Source organism: Platalea leucorodia (assembly GCF_965183815.1).
Source record: "Platalea leucorodia genome assembly, chromosome: 3".
Lineage (NCBI taxonomy): Eukaryota > Metazoa > Chordata > Aves > Pelecaniformes > Threskiornithidae > Platalea > Platalea leucorodia.
Genome location: NC_138825.1, coordinates 46720531 through 46738059, shown reverse-complemented (window position 1 = coordinate 46738059; position 17529 = coordinate 46720531). Strand labels below are relative to the sequence as shown.

The window sequence follows — 17529 nt, the reverse complement described above, 5'->3', positions numbered from 1 at the left end:
GCTGGTGCCCTCAAAATTGGTCTGAATTCCTTCCACTTTTCACAGCAGCTAGTGGCATCGCAGGTTATTCAGTCAAAGTTTACCCAACAGTCTTGTTGCTGTGGCACAAAGCAGAAGGGAGAAGCCCTATCTTTACTGCATTAGCTTTTGTCGTTCAAATAATTAACATTGCTTTTGTCAGTAACCTGAAGAAACATGAATTGAAGATGAACAAATAAAAATATTTTTTTTTCCAATGCAATAAGGACTGGATTCTGCAAACCCTGGTGCAGCTTGCTTCCTTATTAACCCAAGCTTAAATATTCTTCCGTTCAAGGCCTCTCTCTCCCCTGAGTGGAGCTCTTCTGCCCGGCTTGTCCTTCAAAAAGCTAAATGACAATAATAAATTGTCCTACTTAAACAAGGGACCTATTTCACCTTTTCACCACACTCATAAAAAAATGGTAGTGCTAAAGACACTTAAAGATCAAAGGCCTGGTATGCAAAACAGGTCCTGTGCACCAAACTGATGGGCTGCTTACGGATTTGTTGCTATGGTGCTATTGCCTTGACAAGTTAAAATATCCCTCATCAGCCTCCGTGGGAGCCCAGGCAGAAAAGTAACCATTAAAAAATAACCGAATATTGTCTTTGACTACAGTCACCAAGCAGTTAATTTTTTTTTAAGCGTTAATCGCTCTTAACTTCACATTTGGCTATTAACCCACCAACTGATCATTAACTGTACGGACTGAATGCCTGATTTCCAGAGGATTGGTCCAAAGCTGTGTTGGGTTTGTTGGTTTTTTTTTTTCTGAAGGATTTTAATATCTCCCAGCAGCACACAGGCAACCTATTGAATCCCCCGCAAGACTCCAGGGCTAAGCAGGGAGGTACTTGCAGGTTATCTGCCTAGAAACACACTGCTCAGAGCTGATATAAACTCACTGAGGCTCTATCCTGCTTTCCAATTTAACTCAAGCCTTGCTAAGCGGCAGGAGGAACCTGCCTGAATTGTTGTGGGTCACAGCTTGAGGTCTTTAATCAACATTCCCAGCTTAATCAACAGGAATTTAGCTAGCCTGAAACCCAAATCAGGATATTTCTAGTATTTACGCTGGTGCTTGTCCTTTTCCTGTCGGGACGACTGGTTACGGATAAATGTAATATTGCTGCAGAAATGATCACATATCAGTTGGACTTCTTTCTTTTTTTTAACCCCTCCAGCTTTAAAATGTCTACAGCTGAAATTTTCTAGCGGCAGCTTGCTTAGGCTGGTTAAAGACATACTGCCAATAAATGAAAGGAACAATTTTTTTTCATGAATAAACTCTTCTGACTCACAGTCCTTATCCTAAGCCACAAGACCATCTTCCCTCCTGACTTAAGATCCGTAAGACCTAAGAAGCTGACTCTGACTCACCAGAGGAGGGCTGGGATTGGACTGTATCTGCTATGTGCTTCTTTCTTCCGAACACAACACAGCCAGAAATAAGATGGGAGAAAACCTCCGGTACACTGGCCCTGATTTCTCTCTGGGAATCGCTGGGGTTTTGATTGCTCCCTTTAGCATGAGAATGAATTAAGCTCAGATTTGTAAATAGCGGTCTAACCACCCCTGCGCTGACAGACACGATCATCAGGAAATATGTAGTTAGTTCCACCGGTGCTGCATCTTTGAACTTTAATTGTAAGTACCTCTGTCATACCAGGGGAAGTAGAACACCACATCTGGAACTAAAAGCTTCCTGCTAGACTTTTCACGGTAACTATTTCCAGCTTTTTTCCAGATAGGAAAATAGGCAAAATATTTTCTAATTGAAAAATACTGATTCCTGAAAACTATTGTTTTTCTAGTGGGAGCTACAAAAGAAAATATGCCCAATACATTTCTCAAATAAAAGTAATAAGGAAAAAAATTATGAATATAAAAGCATCATGTTTTTCCATTGTTGACATTTAGAATAGTGTTTTCTTTATTCAAATGTCTTCTACAATGTAAATAATTTTACTTTTAAGTGATCAAAAAAAAAATCAGCTTGAAAGTACTGAAATGAAATATTTCCATTGACTCAAACTGCCTTTTTATTGTTTGCCTGAAAATATTTTCCACGGCTTGGTTTTCTGTCCCATTTTGTGACTTGAGGGACTTTTTCCATTTCAAGTACCTTCTCTCCGCTTAAAATAGTAACCAGATATGTCGTGCCTGAATAAAAAATAGGATGAAGTTCCAGCTAAGACAGCCCCCACGTGCCTTTGGAATGTGTTCACAGAGGAGCAGCGCACCTGTGCCATCACTTCAGGTACACAGCAAGGCTTTGCTGCAGGTCAGGCAGGAGAGGAGCGCTCTATCAGATCGAACATGCTACTGGCCTCCTACAAGGAGCATGAGGCTCAGCAGGGCAAGAAAGTGGACAGGAATAGACAAAAAAATTGTGGGAGAATCATTTTTCTGCATATGTTTATTGAATTTTCCAGTTGCAGCAATGCAATCATGTTGATTCACGGTCAGCAGGATGAATGTCCCAGTGTAACAAAAGCACCAGGTTTCCAGTATTCATTTTGAATGCTAAACTCCTGCAGAAAAATCAGTTAGTGTGCATAGGGAGGGGCTGTTCCTGATGGGGACAAAGCTCACAGTAAAGTACCAGGCTGTAGCACTGGAGCCAAGAAGTTGCGAAGGCAGCTGCTGCCGCCGCCTTTCCTTACCCACGTTGCATGCCTGCCTCCAGCCCTGCACAGCGGTGGGACCAGCAGTGCCCCAGTAACTGGCTGCATCCTGCACGTTTGTAAAGCTGCCTCCTCAGGCTGCGGCAAGCCCACACTAGAAAGATTTTTCCAGCTTCCAGGAATGAAATAGCACCTCTGCCAGTACAGTTTATAACAGGGCCTCAGGCAAAAAAGCCCCAGTATGACTACAACCACCTCCACGGTCACAGTTGTCATTGCCCCGGGGGCAGAAACCACAATAAAACGTAGACCCGTGAGCAGCAGCAGCACTGTGCCAGCCGCGCTTGCTGCATGCCCTGGGCTGGGATGCTGAGATGCTTGCGCTGCTGAGCTGCGGGTTTGGGGCTGCAGGGATGCTGAGCTGCAGAGCTGCGGAGCTTTGGGGCTGCTATACAGCTTGGGTGTTGCGCTGTGGGGATGCTGGGCGGTAGGGCTGTGGGACTGCAGGGCTCCTGGGCTGTAGGGCTGCAGGGATGCTGGGCTGTGGGGATGCTGGGATTCAGGGATTTGGGGATTTGAGACTGGATGCTAGGCTGTGGGTCTGCAGGGCTACAGAATTGGACATGTGGATGCAGGTCTGCAGGCGTGCTTGGCTGTGGGACTGCTGGGACACTGAGCTGGGGGAATATGAGGCTGCTGGGTGGCGGGCATGTGCAAAGGATGGGCTGGAGGGCTGTGGGCTGGGTCCGAGGCTGCAGGGGTGCTGGGCGGAGGGGCTGCAGGACTGCGGGGCTGCGGGGCTGGATGCCGGGCTGTGAGCCTGCTGGGCCGAAGGGCTGTGGGGCTGTGGAGCTGCCGGGCTGGGTGCGGAGCGGCGGGGACGCTGGGATGCGGCGGGGAGCCTGGGATGCGGGGCTGGATGCGGGGCTGGATGCGGGGCGGCGGGCGGTTGCGGCGGCGGCGGCCGCCCCCTGCTGTCGGTGCCGGCGCGGCGCCGGGGGGCGGGACGGGGCCGTGCCGGTGCCGGTGCCGGTGCCGGTGCCGGTGCCGGTGCCGGTGCCGGTGCCGGTGCCGGTGCCGGTGCCGGTGCCGGCGGGGAGGGCGGCGGGGTGCCAGCCGGGCCCGCGGGGCAGCGTCTCCCCGGCCGCATGCCGGTGCGGGCTGCGGGGCCCCGCAGGCCGTAGGGCGGCCTCCTCCCTCTGCCCCCGCGACGGCCGCCTCCCAGCACGCCTGTCCCCTGTTTTGGCCCTGCGTAGCAGCGGCCTGAATTGGCAAGATCCTGACATATCCTGGGGTTTTGTCCTTTTTGCCTTTGTGCCTAAAGCTGGCAAGAAAGGAGCCTGCATTTTCCATGTGAGATGTCCCGTGGTGCCATCAGGTTACCGATTTATACCATGAGTCACAGCTTAGAGATCACGGCATCGCGCTCGGGGGCTATTTGTCCACTGGCTGGAGTCACTCACGGGACACCAAACCCTGGCATCGTTCTCATTTTCAGCTCGCTGTGGCCATGTGCACAGCAGAGTTGTGAGTGGGAATGGCACCCGGTGTCCTCAGCACCCCCCTTTTCCAAACCGCAGGGCATCCCCTTTAAGCAGCACAGCAAAATTGTGCTTACAGGTAGTTCAATGGATCTAACTTTCCTTCCCCCAGGGACCACCGGGACACTTACAGAAGCACTGCAAGCTCCCTAGCCACCCATGGTGGGGCTGTTTTTTGTTCCCTTGTTGTATACTTTTGCTTCCTACCCTAAAAAACCTCCACTATCAGAAATGTCCTGGTGTAAGTACAAATAGGCTGTGCTGCACTCATTTCTTAATCTCCTTTTGGATGAACTAAATAATGACTCACCTGGTTAACTACTCCTCATCAAATATAGACAGTACCAGCCCTGAGGACACTGCATGCAGTACAGTGAGTTTCCCAGAGCTGTCCTGTACCCCCTTAGCAGCACAGCTACAGCTCAGGGAGCGAGATCCAGTACAGCGTGGTTCTCAGCCCTCACAGGCTTTGTGGGCCACTTTTGGAGCCTTTTCAAGCAGCCAAAACGTGATGCTTGAACTGCTCACGAACAGCAGGAAGAAAACACACTGGGTTTTAGCCAACTGCAGACCCCAATATTTTCCAGTGGAAGTGCAGACCATCTGTCATGAATTTAAGGCAACTGACAACAGGGCTGATTTTCTTAGCTCCCCTTCCCCTACAGATAACCCATAGATGGCCTCAGGGCCTGCAGACAATAGGTTGCAAACTGTTGGCGTTGATAGATGAGCTTCTTCCCCCTCCACACAGCCTGGAAAAGTGCTTGCTTGTCTCTTACTTAAGCAAATTAAATATTCCAACCCCAAACAATGCTAGAGCTAATAATGGAAACAGGGACCGGTTTAGGATTCGAGTCTCCTACCTCCTGATCCTTTGCATCCCCACCCCTCTGTTCTGGCACCCGCTTCTTACGTTTTCTTTTCATAACAAAGTGCACAGATGTGCGGATGTGTGCCTGTGTGCGGACTTGCAATGTTAACCAGAATGCCTGAGCGAGGCAAGGGACAAAAAAATCATTCCAAAGGTATCAGTGTTTCAAACTGTGGCCTTGAAAAAAATCACTTTCTGCCTTTCCTACTCCTAAGAGGCTCTTCTGCCTCAGCTGACCAATACTCTCTGTATCAGCTCCCAGGGACGGGAGCCGGTCATAGGCAGAACCAAACAAGTATAGCTGCAGCACCAGCATGAATGCAGATCTACAGAAGCAAGGACGCACTTAGTGCTGTAGACTCCTGGAGGCAAGCTTGGCTTGCGGCTGCCATACCTGTGTGCCAGGGTACTCGTATGCACTGCAGTAGAGACGTGTTCAAACCCTTGCACCACAAAATACTGGAACTATTTTAAGGGTGGGAAAGCATCTGGCTAGCAAACAAGCTTTGTGTGTTTGGGCCTGGCTCATTTAAAAACCTTGTTTCTTCCAGAATATTGGAAGTAATGAAAGTGCCTGCAGTAAAATACCCAATAAGCCTCTCCTCCTCTATAGACAGGGTAAATGCATGTCATTTTCCAATTAGCTCTTGCTCTGAGCAATTATGTTGATCAAATAATTGAATAAGTGACAGGAATGTGAATTCTGGAGACAGTTAATTTCATTCATCTGCCAGTTTATAGCCTGACTTGCATGAACACATAAACCAGGCTAATGTGTTATTTATAACTTTGAAAATACAATTATAATAGTCAAACATGAAGAGTTGTGTGTGCAGAAAGGAAGGTTTCTGCTAGTCATAGTAATAGCATACTGAGGGAGTTTGCCATTTCTAGCCAGCGTGCAGGACAGGAAGGGTGTGTGGCTTGTGTTTGAAAAAGCGGACAAGGTTGGTATCAGCGTCAGCAGCGGGGGAAATGGCCCTGACCTGAACGTGGGGCAGAGGGGCAGCCGAAGCCTTACCCTCCTGTTTTGTGAGACATTCTGTATGCCCTGCCCCTGGGACTGTCAATGAGGGCCAAACGTCCCCCCAGCTCTCCCTGCCCTGGTATGCATACACCTCTCTCAAAGTGAAGCCGAGCATCGTTTTTGAGGGAGAACCAGGACTGCGATCCTTTGCACGGAGGTGGGTGCAAAAGAGACAAAGTAGGTGTCTTCTACTTGCAATCAGTCTTGGGCGCACACCAGGGTGCTCTGGAGGAAAACCCAGTCGTGCTCAACGTCGAGGTGTTGGAACAAGCCTCACAAACCTGGTCCTGACTTCCATCAAAAGCATGAATCCTGCTTGGGAGTTCTCTTCAGAAATAATAATAGTACAAAAAAGAGCTCAGCAGGAAATCAAACCATTTGTTTTTCTTCTTAAAGTTATCTTTAGATTGTCTTAACTGATGGTACCTTTTATCTGAACCCCCTGTAGCAACCTGGCCTACCATCCAACAGGAACTAATTAGCAGAGAGATACAGTAATAGAAGTAGTGCGCAGGCATGAGCCATCGCCTCGCAGGGAGCATTACCTGGATGAGCACTATGCTGACTGCAAGGAGGAAATTTGTGCAATTAATTGCTTCCTGATTAAAGGCATTTGCAGTCTGGCCCTTAAATCTTCAAGGCCTAAAAACACACGCTGAGTTAAATATGGAATTTGCCCACAGTAGTCAAAAACACTGCCCCAGACAGCAGGATTCGTGTCTAAGCATATTATACCCCAAGCCATGTACGTAAAAAGGGTTCTAGTCAAAACTAAAGGGCCACAGAAGGTCTTGTGTGGGTTTAAAACAGTTTCTAAAACAGTTTAGTTGAACCGGTACCATTTTCCTGTGAGGACACGATCTTAGGGGAATTAATTTCATGGAGGGTGACACAGCAGGGCCAGAAACCCCCCAGGACGTCTCAGGCTGGAAGGCTATTTAAATGGTAATAAACTTCAGGGGAAAACAAAAAATGGTGACTGATTACAGGCACACCAGGAGAGGGGCTGCTTGGTGTGAAGATGCCAGGCAGTGGCGCGGGGGCCTTCTGCCTACTGCGCACATCGCTTGTCGCCAAGCAAACAAGATGGGGTTTAATCCCACCGAGGGAGGAGGCCTATTTCAGGCCGGGTGGACGGCAGGAGGGAAGCGCTGGCGGTGGGAGGCGCTGGGTTTGGGTAAAAGGAGGGAGGATGGAGGTGTGACGGGAGGCTGGGACTGCTGCTCCTGGTGCCAGCCGGCACCGGTGTCGGACTCAGGTAGAGCCACATCCCAGAACAGCAGCTGCTCCACAGTCCCTGCGCACCCTTCATTAAGCGTCGAAGTTTTCCCAAGGGCATTTTCTCCACCCTAACACAGTGCCACGTATCGCACCCGGTCAGATGAAGCAACTTTATTTTAGCGTGTCCGACTCTATTATTGCTGCCTCCTGGGAAGCTGCAATGCTGGTGATTTATGGAGCCTACTGGTCCCACTGAAGAAGGGAAAGGCTTTGTTTGGGACCACAGTTTGTCACACTAGAGTTGAGGTGTCACAGAAATGCACATTTTGCTCATGTGCTGCTGTTGCTCTAGTATTGCCCCCTATCGCTTCTTTGCCAGTTGGTTTTGCGAAATTCAACAGAAATTTACTGATGCTCCACAAATGAAAAGCTCTTTAACATGTAATTAACTGAGTATAGGAGTGGGCCTCTCAAATTCAGGGGGACATATTATGCTCTTTGGTGTGTGCTTAAGCACCTTGCTGGATGGAAGTTGGAGGGACAAAGATGACAGATCTTTCCTTGCAACCCCCCCAACCTTCCTCCTCCCTATGTACATTGTCATTAGCGAGAGCAGGCAGGGAGGTATATGGCCTAAATTACATTAAGACAGATGCATGGACTGTAATTTAACATGCAGTTTGGCCTCCTTCCTCCACAAAGCCAATCTGACACCTCTGCTGGTGAAGTTACATTGCGGAGTGGGAAAATAAACAATCCTGCCAATTGTTAGTGGGGGGAAAAAAAGCAAACAGGAGCTGCTTATCAGAGACCCACGTTTTGAGAGGAAAATTCACTGAACCCTGAGGAAGGAAGGATCCTCTGCAGAGCTTCCAATACTCTTCTGACCACCCCATCCTGCGGGAGCTGGGGCAGGGAGCTGGGCCCCTTCCCACTGTGAAAACAGGGTCCGCAGAGCTGAAAATGAACATAACAACAGGAGTACCCAGACTGCAGCAGTGCTGTAAAGCTGTAATTAAAAAAACCCCAAAACACGTTAGTCTTAACAGATCTGACTGGCACAGATGGTTGTCTAGGAATTGTGGTTTTATAAACAGTAGGAATGACTCAAAGCCCAGAGAACCTGAAGTCTGGAAGTGTTTGAGACAAGGTTTTCCCTCAGCCCACAGCCAGGCTGGGGAGGGTCTGAAGTTCAGATCTCAATTTTGCCCAAGTTTGCAGGTGTTTAGATTCACATGCCTTGTATCGCAAAGGATTTGGCTAACTCTCTCTCACCTTCTTGAGAATTCTGATTTTCACTGGATCAGCTTTCTGGGACGACAGAGAAAGAACTGTGTGTGTTGGTGCAACTAGCTGAAGAGCTGCATGGCTTATTTTTTTTAAATAACTTGAAATTATCATTAATCCAAGCATCTCCAAGGACTTCCCACGCAGCAGTGAAGTTAATGCTACCTGCTTTTCTCCCTGGTCCACCTCCCTAATGCAATACATTCAATAATCACGTGCCAACACACTAGCACATCTGAACAAGATTCCCGACAGCTGCAGGGCCAAATTCTATTTTGGGTAATCTTCGATGATGCCTCAGAGTCCAGCTCTTGCCATGACACGAAGAGATTAATATCTCAGCTTTCATACCTGCTTTTAGCTCTTGTACTGGTCTATGAGAACAAATTGAATGCAGTCGTATCTGCTTGCATACGCAGCGGATGCCAGCTTTCCGAGGTGATGCTCACCAATGCAGAGCTCTTGTGGGACCTCCACTGGTAACCGTGTGCCATCACAGCTCTCTTCAAGTAATTTGGGGAGCAAGTTCTCTCCATCCTCTCATATAATCTTCTGCTTGGGTGAGAAGTGGGATGCTCAGGCCAGCAAAAGGAATGCAGCTGTGATCCAGCCACTGCATGGGGAGGGAGAGAGGATAAATACCACAATGTCACAGAAGAGTGATCTAAAATTGCCTTAAAGCTGTACTGAACAGCCATGTAAACCACTGGGAAGGGGAATACTGCTCAGTGGTCAGCACAGGCCAGGTCTCTTGCTAATACTTTCTCTCTGCTGTGTCGAACAGAGCACACCTGTAGCAGAGAATCTAGTTCAGCCTGTAACCCTGAAGTTGAGAACTGTGTTACAGGGCACATTGAGGCCACTGAGGTTGTATTAGCAAAGTTCATAGAATCATAGAATGCTTTGGGATGGAAGGGACCTTTCAAGGCCATCTAGTCCCACCCCCCTGCAACTGGCAGGGACATCTTCAACCAGATCAGGTTGCTCAGAGCCCCATCCAGCCTGGCCTTGAATGTTTCCAGGGATGGGGCATCTACCACCTCTCTGGGCAACCTGTTCCAGTGTTTCACCACCCTCATTGTAAAAAATTTCTTCCTTCTATCTAGTCTAAATCTACCCTCTTTTAGTTTACAACCATTACCCCTTGTCCTGTCGCTGTTGACCCTGCTAAAAAGTCTGTCCCCATCTTTCTTATAAGCCCCCTTTAAATACTGAAAGGCTGCTATAAGGTCTCCTCGCAGCCTTCTCTTCTCCAGGCTGAACAACCCCAGCTCTTTCAGCCTTTCTCCATAGCAGAGATGCTCCAGCCCCTCTCATCATTTTTGTGGCCCTCCTATGGACCTGCTCCAGCAGGTCCATGTCTTTCCTGTGCTGAGGACCCCAGAGCTGGACACAGTGCTCCAGGTAGGGTCTCACCAGAGCAGGTTAAAGTTACCTAAACACTCAAGAGGCAATTACTCTGTGTCCAAGGTGACTCAATCAAATTCTGATCTATTACTCTAGACAGCATCCCTTGTAATTACAAAGGGCGTAAATCTATTTTCACAAAAACAGTATACTACATAAGATTGAGAAACATTCTTCCCACAGTTAACGGTGTTTCTCTCTCCACTACCTTTCAGAGTTTGTAGGGATTGAATGCATATCATAACTCTCAAACCTCTGAGGAAAAGTATGTTTCTACAGGCTATGCTCACAAAGCTCCTTGACAAATAAGCCCCATTCTGCATCTGATTTTCTTCGAGAAAATACACTGGGAGTTTGCAGAACTACTAATATTTTTAAGTAAAAGGTAAGCCAATGAAAACATAAGAGCTGTGCAGCAAAGGGAACGTAAAGCGTGCGTAAGTTATGAAGATCGGCGGTGGGGACCTTTCTGCATTGTTGTGCTGGAGCGCAAAGCTGTGTTATGAGCGTGAGCTCTCATCGGAATTTCAGTCCGATATTGAAGTAAAATGAGAAGAGGTCACACAAGCTTGACTTTGAGAAGTCATTAAGCTGAACATCTTACACGAGACAGCTGAAGCTGGGACAAGCAACTTTTCACATCTCTGCAGGGGCTTGCAGTCTAGCAGAGCGTCCCTCAGGCAGAACAGAAGTCACGTGTTGGTGGATACTTTTAGAAAATGTAGAGAGCTGAGATCCTCTGCAGGATGCCTGCTGACACTATAGAAGCACAGCAGGAAAAGAAAACATGAAGAATTAAGAAATTAACAGTACAAAAATTAGAAAATGCAGAAGAAAAGCACTACCAAGGAAGGAAAAAGAGTTGACCCTAACATCTGACTCATTTGGTGCAGCATCTTCATTCCCCACTGTGCTACAAAACCATCCCAAGCCACGCTGCGAGGTAGCACAGGTTTAATGCCCGTGCCTGCCCAGGGCACATGGAGGCTTCGACGGACAAAACTCCACCTAGCGAGGAGATGGACTATACCGCACGCTCAGCATGCAAGCTAAGTACGAAGGGACTCCGGTGACAAAATAATCTGTGGAAGGTAAAAACCCTAGAGCATCACGCTGCCCTGGTGTTATAAGGCCTTGCGCGTCTACCCAAAGTCCCATTAGACTAGAGTACAGCCTCTCCTCAATTTGAATCAGATACAATGCTGAGAAACATTTTCTTCCAACTTCACCTTATTAAGTCACACACTGACTTCGTAAGAATGTAACTGAAGTGACATCATTTGGCTTTCATCACCTCGCTGCCTCTTACATCTCCCACACAAATGACTGACTGACCTGAAGCCCTTTGACTTCACTGGAAATTTATTAGTGGACTTGAACTTTGAACCAACATCCCCTTTCTGATGATGATGTAATAAAAACAGAAATACACCACTGGTTTTGTATGTCCAAAAGTTTTAATGCATGGTCCTCACTGTTCAGAAAAGTTATTGCATTAAATTCCAATACATAAATTCATCTGAATTAAAAATAAAATCTTCATTTTACACATCACAATTTTGCCACAGCAGCTAACAGAAACCAGATTTTATATGCAATTGTCTCAAAACAAACAAACAAAAATACGACTAGTTCTTCCCCAAATCAACAAAACTGCTATCATATTATTCAGTAGTTACTGCAAATCCCAACTTGAACAACACTATCCCCACAGGTGTACAGCTCGGGAAAAGAAAAGTGCCATTCAAAATTACCATCTACAAATCTGAAATTTATTAAACCATGACTCTCAGCATATGTTGACTTTTTCTGTTAACTGAATTAACATACAAAGTGTGTTTAATTTAATTGCACAGCATTTTCCTTAAGCCATTGTTTTTCTTTTATTATGACTTGAATAGATTCACAAGTTACGAAGTATCAATGCTACCTACAGCAGTTTATACAAACCCACACGTGTGTTTGAACTGTGACAGGCACATGAACGTGGTATTTGATCACGCAAAGGAAAGGCCAGATTCCCTGATCCGTTAAAACCAACATCCCCATAAGCCCACTGCTCTATGGATGACAGCAGAGACAAAATCAGTAGGCCCTGCGTGCCATAAACAGATTGATGAAGGGAGCGGTAACAGAGGCGTAACAGAGCACACGGCAGAATTACATTCTACATTTCATCCTCTGGTGAGGATAAGCTGTGCTACACCAGCTTGCAGCAGAAGCATGAATAGGGCTCTCCTCTTATTCAGTCTGATGCCAGAGCTGGAATCAGGAAACTACAGTTCAGCTTCTTACACAAAATCCTCAAGCATCACAATAATCAGTCTTGAGCTGCAGTTCCACAGCTTACCCTTCTCTTGCACAGCAAAAAAAAATAAAAAAAAAATTTACATAAGGCTCATCTGTACTTATTCTGTGCTTTCAAGATGCTCTCTTCTGCTGTAAAGAAAACAATAAAATACACCTGCCTTCAGAGAAAAAAAGCCCTCCCTTCTCCCTCTCTTCCAAAATACCTGTCATCATGGAGAGCTCTCACTTCTAATCCACTTGAAAACTTTTCTCAAATTAAGTAAGTCCAGGTTGCTACCTTTGCCCCCTTTAAACAGATGACAGAGAATATATTATTTCAATATACTTCACTAGGTTCTGATATCAGAGTTCACCAGCGAAATAATGCCTGTGCAGCTCTCTCTTGGAGATAACCTGTTCACACAAGTTCTAACTCTCACTGTCCCTGCACCTTAAAATAAAACTAGTTTGCCATCAGTTTTAGCTAAGAGCACCGAGTTACCCTTTAAAACCATTTTGTACATTTTTTTTTCTGTGATTTGCTAGCAAAAGGCTCAAACACTGGAGAGCAAGTGAGCAGAGACAGTCGGATGCTTTGCAAAATCTGACAGTTCAAAAGGCATCCAAAGAGCAAGAGAAAGAAAACCAGCCAATAAAGTGAAAACTGCATTGAACTACCACTGTGAAAATAGGGAGAAATGAAGAAGCTCCGGTATAAGCACTTATGCAGAATGTTTTACTAGTGATATCTTTTGTTTGTTCAGGCAGTCACAAGGCATTCATTACCAGGATACAAACTGCAAAAGCTTTCATTCGACAGCACAAGAGGAACAGGATACTCAATTATTCCAGTTAAGAACGCTTATTGAGGGTCCAATACAAGGTTATTTAGCTGTAACATGATTTTCTCACAATTAAGAAAGTCTGCACTAAAGGGAAAGAAGTTTACACAGCTTAGAACATGATGCTGACAGCTTTCTAAAGCCAGCCTTTACAGAACACTTGGCTTATTTTCAGAAACACATACTGAACAAGATAGCCATCACCTTCAATCCAAACAACATGCATTTGCATAAACTTCCCCCATCTACATTAGAGTTCCCAACCAAATACAGTCATTGTGTTTTCTGCGAAAAAGATAGTTCTTCTTGGTTATTGCTGTATTACAGGAAATGATACTAATATTTGCAGGAGAGACAAGAGTGTGTATTTTGAAGATCACATCATTTACAAAAAGCCTCACACACAGTCTCTTCATCCTGTACTGCTTCTGTACAGCAAAACTAGCATTCTGTTCATTCTGTTTCTTCCAAATGAAACAGTTCCTTCAGACCCTCTCCCTGCCCTGCACATCTCAAAAGTATTTATGCCTCTTCACTAATGGTTTCTATCAGTGGCCCATAATGCATTTATGACAGCACCTCAGGCAAGACTGCATACTTCACCGAACGGACTTGACCCCAATTAAGTGCATGAGAAAACAAGGAAGGGGAACACAAAAGGGAAGGCAAGAAAGTTATTCTCACTTCTTCTCTGAAGGGAACAAATGTTTCTGACAGGAGAAGGTCTGTTTTCAGAGAGCTGTAATTTAAGCTGACAGGCCAGCATATTAAGTAGAAGCAGCCCCTTCACCCAAACACAAAAACCTATACAAAAAATTAATTTAGATCAGCCTCTGAAATGAATGAAGAGAATCTGCATGTTGGAGAAACTGAAGAGTCTGCACTGCAACCAAACAAATCGGACTGTGCAAATCCATGTTGCTTATCTGCAGTGCTGAGTCACACCTGGATGGTGGATGTGCCTCACCGAATACCACACCCTGGGAGCGTTTCAGCACTTCCCCTCCTACCAAAAAACTGCCTTAAAAAAGAACTCCTACAGTGACATGACGAGAAGTGATCTTTTCCTGCCATATGGTGTACATACATTTAAGACTTTCACAAACACTTGGCCAAAAATTGTACACTACAGTATTTCCCAAGCCACAAACACTACACAAGCCATTCTTACAGGCTATGCTGTCCAAGGACATGTGACCTTGACCTTACTTCTCGCTCCCCTACCCGCCATCCACCAAGAAAAGCGTTGCATCCTTGCAGGCTTTGATTGTTAAGTCTTCAGCTTCTGGAATGCAGCAGTTAGACTTCTGCATTTTTCAGGGACTCAAAAACCCCATTTTGTTCATATATTTAATGTACAACATTTTCAGTAAGCGCTTTCACACTCCGTTCATAAGAAACATTAGGTCACGTCACACCACAGAGGTGGTACTTTCCGGATTTACACGCATCAATCTTGAAGCATTTCTCAGATCCTGTAGCTGCTTGGCTGGCTTTCCAACTCCTTCCTCAAATCTTTTTTCCACAACAGGAAGGACAGTTTCATACAGGAAGGAGGCATTCTGCCTAATGAATGCTTTCTTCTCAGGGTCCTGTTCACACCGTAAACTGTAATCAACATGCTGGACAGCCACCAGGATGATTTCCACGAGACTCTCCAAAAGAACCATATGCAGCTCTGGAAAGTAAAGCTTTAACGCTTCCTCCAAGAAGGCCATAGTCTGCTTAGTGAAAGCTACTACAGTATAGCTAAGGTTGACCCAGCAGTCATCACCCGTGTATTGGTCAAAATTGCCTACCCCGCAGCTCCTCATCTCCTCCCTGAGTTTCCCCAGCGCCTCTGGAGTCATCAGGTTCATCCTTCTCCACATCTCCTCAGAGTTGCGGTGCTTGGTGGCCTCAATGATGATATCCTTGTAGCTCTGTAAAGCACCTTTGATATCCTTTACCAGGAGGGCGTGAATGATGAAGGTGAGATCCAATCCAATCTCGCTAAGCTGCTTGCAGTGCTCTTTAGCCACCTTGGGTAGTAACAAAAAGCAAAAGGCGTTACTAGCGTGCAGGCCCCCTTTACATCTTACGCATTTACCAAATCTATCATTCTCACAAAACGGGGAAGCGCTAGTCATACTTCACTTATTTCACCTGCTTTAAGAAATTCCTTATGAATGAGAAATTAGTAACTGAAAGATAAACACTGCCTGACAAAAATACTCTTGACAATTACATTATAACTCCCACAGACACACTTTTTTTTTCCCCCCCTATTAGCAGCTCAAAGAAAACCATAACCCGAGAAAGTCAGTCTTGCAAAAAATTATGGAAATGTAGTCCAGGACAGGCTTGGAAAACAGACAAAAAGTCTTCAAAATACTCATCATTCAGATGTAGCTTATGCAAATTCTAGGACCTGCTGCTGGTTAAAGGCAAATTAAGAATAAACACATTTTGCATTTCTGATAAAGGCAGGGGTTTTCTTGCTGTGTATTTTCATCTTAATGCCTTCCTCTGTTCAACTGAGGAAAACCAAACCAACCCCAAATGAATATTAACCTCTCAATGTGGGAAACCTCTCCAGAGACCCACTCAAGAGTCAACAACTAACCTAGGGTTAGAAAAGAGGATTTACAAGCTTTGCAGCCTTTGTTTTGGCCATCATGTCACACCACCCTCTTTGGACCCTCTTACCTTGACGCACTCTGCCGCAGTCGACAAGCTCTCTTTACTATCAAATACTTGCTTACTGAAGGCATCTACAAACATCCTCATGGAAGAGCGGGCCCAGACAACGAAGGCCGAGTAGCAGCCGTTGTTACCGGCGAAGTCCGTCTCAAACTCTCTCGCCGTCTCTAGAAGGCTGGTGAAGAAGACGTGGCAGAGCTTGTGGATGTAGAGCAGCGTGGCGCCCTCGATGCGCAGCTGTCGGATGGCTGTCTGCACGGCGGCCGCCCGGTTCTTCAGGAAGAGCTCACACGCCTTGGTGGACTGGCCCAAGCGAATGAGCTGGGACACGGCTCGGCGGGTGGCCCGTGGCCCTCCTCGCAGCGAGCGGTCTGGAGACAGCTCAAACACCAGCACGTCCGTAAGCTGCCGGACCCGCTCATCCACCTTGGCCCGCAGCTCCTTCACGGGCTGGCTCACGGGCTTGTCCCCCAGGTACTCGTTGAGTTTATCCAAGAGGTCCACTGCCCCCTCGAAGTCCCGCTGAGCGATGCAGACGTCCAAGTCCTCTGGCAGCTCCTGGATCCACTCAAGTGAGAGGTCAACCACCTCCTCCTCAGCAGAGGGCTCTTCCTCCTCCTCCTCCTCATCCTCCTCGAAGGGGTTGGTGGATTCGGGGGGCATCGGGGCGGGCCGGGGCAGGGCCTCCTGCTCCAGGCGTCGCTTCTCACTGAGGGCCCGGTTGCGCTTGGTCTCCTCCAGCACCTCCAGCCACTCCTTCTTGATCTTGGCATTCTCGGCTTGGAAGATGCGGCTCTCAGGGAACATGAGCAGCTTGAACATGTCCTTCATGGGCGGGTTGTCCTTGACGTTGACCACGGCCAGCCCGTCGAGGGGGTAGAGGGCATCGTAGCGGTAGGCGCCGCGGCGGTTGGGCAGGGCGGTGGCCACGAGCAGGCAGTCGTTCATGAGGAAGGCGTGCACCCGCTGGATCTGCGCCATGTGGTCGGCGTCGTACTCCACCAGGTCGCCGTTGTAGACCAGGTACTTGCCGGGGCTCTCGGGCAGGAGGTCGCGGCAGCCCTCCACCTTCTCCAGGAGGGTGGTGAGCGTGCGCTGCCGCCCCTCCTCGCTGGCCGCTGCCTCCTTGGCCGACAGCGGCAGGAAGGGGTCGGCGGCGGCGGCGCGGCGGGCGCCCAGGGCGGGGTCGTCGCGGTCGGCCTGGAGGAGCAGGGCCTGGGTGACGGCCTCCATGATGCCCTTCTGCTCGGTGAGGATGTGGCTGAGCTGGTACATCTCGCTCTCCAGGTAGCTGATCTCCCGCGCCGTCTCGATGAACTGCCGGTAGTTCTGGTAGACGTTGCGCTTCAGGCTCTGGGCCGTCTCCTCGCTCAGCGCCTGGATGCGCTGCCGGTGCTCCTGCAGGTCCCGGTCCCCGTCCGACTGCTGCGACAGCTGCTTCACGTACTCCCCCGCCGCGAAGCCCCCCGACTCCAGCTGCCGCCGCAGCCGGCTCCCGCCGCCGCCGCCTTCGCCCAGCGCCATCGCCGCGGCCGTCCCGCTGCCCGCCGCCGCCGCCGCTGCTGCCGCCGCCGCCGCCGGGGAGAGCGCGGCCGCGCCTGCGCACAGGGGCCCGTACGCCGCCTGCGCCAGCATCGCCGCGCCGCCTGCGCATGCGCGGGCGCCCCGGCGGAAGGCGGCCGCCCGGAGCGGCGCAGGGGAAGCGCCGGCCTC

At 48.1% G+C, this 17529-nt stretch overlaps 1 protein-coding gene across 3 annotated transcripts; it reads right to left on the bottom strand.

Moving 5' to 3' along the window:
- Window positions 1-17366, bottom strand: EXOC8 (exocyst complex component 8). 3 transcript variants are annotated; one of them, XR_014227616.1, is made up of 5 exons: window positions 15823-17366; window positions 14306-15155; window positions 8948-9209; window positions 8126-8266; window positions 1-98 (listed from the first exon to the last, which is right to left on the bottom strand). XR_014227616.1 is itself a non-coding variant. In XM_082306412.1 (2 exons), the coding sequence occupies exons 1-2, from the start codon at window positions 17338-17340 to the stop codon at window positions 14547-14549; spliced, it is 2127 nt and encodes a 708-aa protein (XP_082162538.1). In that variant the 5' UTR covers window positions 17341-17366; the 3' UTR covers window positions 11452-14546. The 3 variants fall into 3 exon arrangements, 1 of the variants encoding a protein (XP_082162538.1); XR_014227617.1 differs by lacking the exon at window positions 1-98 and having other exon boundaries at window positions 7594-8266; XM_082306412.1 differs by lacking the exons at window positions 1-98; window positions 8126-8266; window positions 8948-9209 and having other exon boundaries at window positions 11452-15155.
- Window positions 17367-17529: the final 163 nt, after the last annotated feature.